Source organism: Rhincodon typus, chromosome 8 (assembly GCF_021869965.1).
Source record: "Rhincodon typus isolate 14 chromosome 8, sRhiTyp1.1, whole genome shotgun sequence".
Lineage (NCBI taxonomy): Eukaryota > Metazoa > Chordata > Chondrichthyes > Orectolobiformes > Rhincodontidae > Rhincodon > Rhincodon typus.
Genome location: NC_063339.1, coordinates 84,936,715 through 84,941,897, shown reverse-complemented (window position 1 = coordinate 84,941,897; position 5,183 = coordinate 84,936,715). Strand labels below are relative to the sequence as shown.

The window sequence follows — 5,183 nt, the reverse complement described above, 5'->3', positions numbered from 1 at the left end:
AGCAATAAGGGATGGGCAATAACATCCCGCACATCCTGTGAATGGACAAGAAAGAGCATAAATTTGGCATTCTGATTGGAGCAGACAATCGAGAGCGTAGGTGTCTATGATGTCAGATTATCATAAATTTGTTGGTAATTGTTTCTGCTGCAAGAAGTGGGTGATGGTTGTAATCCTCCCATGAAAGTGCACACTGATCTATTATCACTGTTTGAATCATTTGTCATTTAACTGCCGAGTGTGAGTTTTGCAATGTTGTCTTTTGTCATGTTACATTTTTCCTCAGTTTAGATGCACAGCTTGTTATCAACTGCAAACTTCAGTATTGAGTTACTTGTTCCCAAATCTAAATATTCAAAGACAGATGTTGCTGGAAACCACTTAGTACACCAGGAAGCAAGTGTGCAGAGAGAGAGAGAGAGAGAAACAGAGTGACTGTTTCAGGTCTGTAAGCTTTCATCAGATCTGGGGAATATTAAGTGTTGAATAGGCCTCGAGTGAACGTTAGTCCCTTAGAAAAGATATCCTAGGAGCAGATGTGCTGCTGACTTAAAGAAACAAATGAAACAAGCAAAGGAAAAGGAACAAAATGGGGACAGTGTTTCATTGCTGCAATCATTGAACTCCGCTGCGTCTAGAAGGGTATAAAGTGTGGAGAAAGGAAGCTGGGTAAGTCAGAGGATTGTCACCTGGATCCACTCTTGGTCCTGGTTCAAACAGTAAATTGTAGATCAGAACGTGTGAGCCCAAGGAGGAGGTGATCACCGCCTCTCAGCCTCTCTTCCCTGGCCATGTCTGCACATGGGTAACCTTGGAGACGGAGCTTTCTGGGAACCATTTGCTGATTTTGGCTTCGATTAGTTTGATTTTGTTCGCATATTTGGGGAAACAGGAGGAAAGAATGTTTCACCAAAAAAAAACTCCAATTGTCATTTGTTCATTTCTGTGGCTTGCTGCTTGTGATCCTCACATTGTCATTTCTTTTAACAGGTATGCGATGGAAGTAATGTACAGACTTGAAATAAACAACAAATCAATATCCAAGAGAATGGCTCTTTTGGGCTTGGAAAAATCATGAGCCTTTGACTGCAGAGGGAGAAATGCTCTGACTGTGGAAAATGATTATTTGAAAATTTTGATAGGTCAGATTAAGTGATCAGAGTGTGAGAATGTGGAGCGATGGAGTACCTAACTGCCAAACTGGAAAGAACAGACAGTCCCCCACGGGGGTGGAGGGAAGAATGGGTGGCAGAAACTGTATCAAGCAAAGCTGAAAGAAAGGGAAGGAATGGCTTCACGATTTGATGGTGTTGAACTCAACATTAAGTCCAGAAGAGATTGTTCCCTCTGGGACTTGATCTGAACTATCAACATCCTTTCTCCCTCAGCACACCAACCCCTCGAACTGCAGCCAACCCACTCCTCCACAGAGATAACAAGGTGTAGAGCTGGATGAACACAGCAGGCCAAGCAGCATCAGAGGAGCAGTAAAGCTGACGTTTCGGGCCTAGACCCTTCATCAGAAATCCAGCTATGTTGAAGAGTTACCTAGACTGATCCATTGGTTTGCTTTCGCTCAATGGATGCTGACTGACCTGCTGTGATCTCCAGCACTTTGTTTTCAGTACGGATTTTAGCATCTGCAGTAATTTGCTTCTACTCTAAGTCTTTATGACTGATATCAAAAAACATTTTGGCTAAGCAGGGTGTCTCAGTAAAATTAGTGACGGCCCACATGTTCTGTGTGTCTGGATGGGGATCCAGTTCCAACCACCCTCTGCCCCACTCTTTTCATTTACCTTCAAGAGACAGGGTTCCAGTGGCTTCATGGGGACTACAACTCCCACAATCTCTGTCGACGCGGGCCATGTGGCAGGTTCCACTTGGGTGGGACACTGGGATTCGCACGTGTTCACGGTTACATTTGGGGCGGGAACATCTCTCGTTACATGATTGGTTTGTGATCACAACACCCTCTTTATCTATTGGCAGAAGTTTTCAACCGTCATGGGGTCATGGCAGCTGCTTCCCCACGCGAATCCGTGTTCCTTTGCAATTCTGTCTAATTCCGTAATATGACCAATCGAAAGAGCTGGAGGACCGGAAGCAAGCTTGATCTCCAGCCAATCACCTCTCCTGTTGTCTGATCGCGAACGCGGGACAATCCAGCAAAGTTGCTGCTGTTCTTCTGTGAATGAAGATTGAGCTTCACCCAGACTGAAACTTCCTCCGCTGTCCATCATCTGTGAGGAAGCAATTTTTCCCAATTTCTTTTTTTAAGTTCTGATGTGAAATTATTTACTTGCAGCAACTGACAGGGAATGAAGTGAACCCAGGGAGGGTGTCCAGGAAAAGAAATGATGATCACTTAGATTTGGCTGTTTTGAATTTTTCACCGAATTTCTAATCTAATAGTGATGAAATTTTATAAATCTTTTTACGTTAAGTTAAAAAGGGAAGATTTACACAGCAAGCTCAAATCGACCATCACGTGACGTCACTAAAATAGCTGGTACTTGAATATCATTGGCTAGAAACCATAGATCCAGCATATCTGTCCTGGCTGCTTCAAAATATTTGAAACATCAGTTTGTCTGGAAAAGTACTTAGACATGCACACTCAAGTGAGAGTTTTCTAGTGAACTGATATACCTTCATCCAATCTCTCAGCCTAAAGAAACATCGCACCGTTCACAGTAGGAAGAGACCATACCTGTGTTTCTGGGTGGACAAGGATTCAGCTGATTATAAAACTTACAGGGACTCAAAGCCGCACATAACATGGAGAAACCATGGAAATGTGAGGACTGTGGGAAAGCATTTCATTCCTTGTCGATGCTGGAGTTTCATCAACACAGTCACAGCAGGGAGAGGTCGTTCACTTGTTCTGAGTATGGGAATGGATTCCCTGATTCACCTGCCCTGCAGAAACACCAGCATGCTGCCACTGAAGAGTGGCCATTCACCTGTTCATTGTGTAGGAAGGAATACCATGAATATTTCACCCTGTTGAGACATCAGCAAGTTCACGCAGGGAAGAGGCCATCTACGTGTTCGGAGTTCGGGAAAGTATTCACTCAGTTATCCAACCTTCGTGCACACCAGCAAGTTCACACTGGGAAGAGGCCATTTATATGCTTTGATTGTGGAAAAGAATTCACTCAGTCATTAAGCCTGCTGAGACGTCAGCGAATCCTACACGGGTGAGGCTATTCAAATGTTCCAAGTGTGGGAAGCGGTTCAGAGATTCATCTACGCTGCAGAAACACCACTAGGTTCATTACTGGAGAGAAGCCCTTCATCTGTTCTGAATCCTTTCCCACATTCACTCAGTTATCCATCTGTGGAAGAATAAGAACGTTCACAAATGATCGTAGGACTTGGATCTGCAGTTAATCTGCAATATTTGAGCTGCTAGACAGCACGTTTCAAACCCACAACGTCCACCACCTAAAATAACTAGTGCAGCAGTTACATGGGAACATTACCACCTGCATGCTCCCCTCCATATCACACATCATTCTCGTTAACAGGATATTAGAAAGGAAGATTTGCAGACAGAAGTCTCAAAATGACCTTCACATGAAGCTCTAATGGAGTCACTGAAATTACTGGGATTTGAATATCATGCTCCTCCATATTGGTTGTTCCTTCACTGTCAATGAGTCAAAATCCTGGAGCTCTCCCCGAACAGCATTGTGGGTGATCCTACACCACAAGGACTGCAAGTCCCAGAAAGCAACTCACCGTCACTTTCTCAAGGAGGAGGACTGGGATGGGTAATAAATGCTGACCTAGACATTGATACCTGTACATAATGAATTGATTTTAAAAATGATGGAAATCACATCCAGGCCAGAGCTGTATTCATTTGGACAGTGGGTGAAGTGGGAGGGTCGGAAGGTTTCCGTCTGCTGGACTGGCCGCTCTCACCACTTTGCTTCCAGAGATGCTGATGTTCTTTGAGCCTGGGATTGCACATTTACACTGAAACTACCCCTAAAACCTGTTGAAGTACATTTACTTTATCCTGAATAGTAAGTAACGTTTTCCTTACTACTCCAATTAGATCAAAAATAAATATGTTTGTCTTTATTCCATCGACAGTGTAGTCCAGTGCCAGGCCAGTCACATCAATTGGTCTGTGTCAATATTTATGCTCCAAGTGAGACCGCACCCTTCCCTCTTCATCTCCCCCATCAGCAGATCCTGTTGTACCTTTCTTCCTCGTGTATGTATCCAACTTCTCCTGAAATATATTGCTGCTGTTCACCTCAACCATTCGCTGTGGAAATTAAGTTTTGATTTGCATCTGTCACTGGGTAAAGAGGTTTCTCATGAAATCCCTTTTGGATTATTGAAGCCCTTCATCATTTCAAAGACTTCCATCAGGTCACCCTTCAGCCTTCTCTTTTCTAGAGAAAAGCTCCTCAGCCATTCCTGAGGGTTATATGTTCTCAGTTTTGACAATACCTTTGTGAATCCATGTAATACTTTTTTCCAGTGCTTTTGTTTCCTTTCTCTAAATGGAGATGACAAATGTTGACAGTGCTCAGTGGAGTCAAACTTTGCTACGAAATCACTGAAACTTCGTTTTCCTCCTTTTCAGCTCTGTAGCTGTAGAAAGGACCCCCAGTATGGGCCAGGACTTTGCAGAATGACGTTAAGTTCCATGAGATATCTGAGACGGGAATTAGGCGTATGTCATTAGGGATTCTGGCCTTCAGTTGGTTGGAGAGACTGGAGCAGCTGACCCTGTTCTCTTTAGATCATAGATTCACTGTGGCAGAACGGAGACGGAGGCTATTCGGCCCTCTGAGGTCATGCTGGCTCCCTCTAAGGTCATGCTGGCTCTGTATAGAACAAGTGTCAGTCCTTGTTCTATCCTAATAACCCTGCAGATTTATGTCTCCGACTTTGAAAAAAAGTAATGAATATATTGTTCAGGATGAGAAATGAACTGGAATAACTCATTTCAGATGTAATTCAGGAGAACCTTCCAATCTAGTGTCCACCTATATTCTATTTAAAGTCTGAGAAGTCGAGTCGGTGGCGCGAGTTTTGAATTCTGTTCCTCTGGAGAGAATCTGATATCTTTGTGGCTGCAGCTTTCCCCAGATTTTATTTTTGAAACAAAAACAGTGAAATTGTTTCAGAGTCGAGGGTTTTTTTTTGAGCCATAA

General features: G+C 43.4%; 1 protein-coding gene across 1 annotated transcript; it reads left to right on the top strand.

The window, feature by feature from the left end:
- The first annotated feature begins 2,781 nt into the window (after positions 1-2,781).
- Positions 2,782-4,661, top strand: LOC125483802 (zinc finger protein 664-like). Its single transcript, XM_048600496.1, has 2 exons — positions 2,782-3,203; positions 4,610-4,661. Exons 1-2 carry the CDS (start codon positions 2,782-2,784, stop codon positions 4,659-4,661), a joined length of 474 nt encoding a protein of 157 aa, XP_048456453.1.
- The last annotated feature ends 522 nt before the right edge of the window (positions 4,662-5,183 follow it).

Coding starts and splice junctions, on each gene's coding strand:
- LOC125483802 (XM_048600496.1), top strand. CDS start 2,782: ATGGAGAAACCATGGAAATGTGAGGACTGTGGGAAAGCATTTCATTCC. Junction 3,204..4,609: donor CGTCAGCGAATCCTACACGG/GTGAGGCTATTC, acceptor CCTCCTTTTCAG/CTCTGTAGCTGTAGAAAGGA.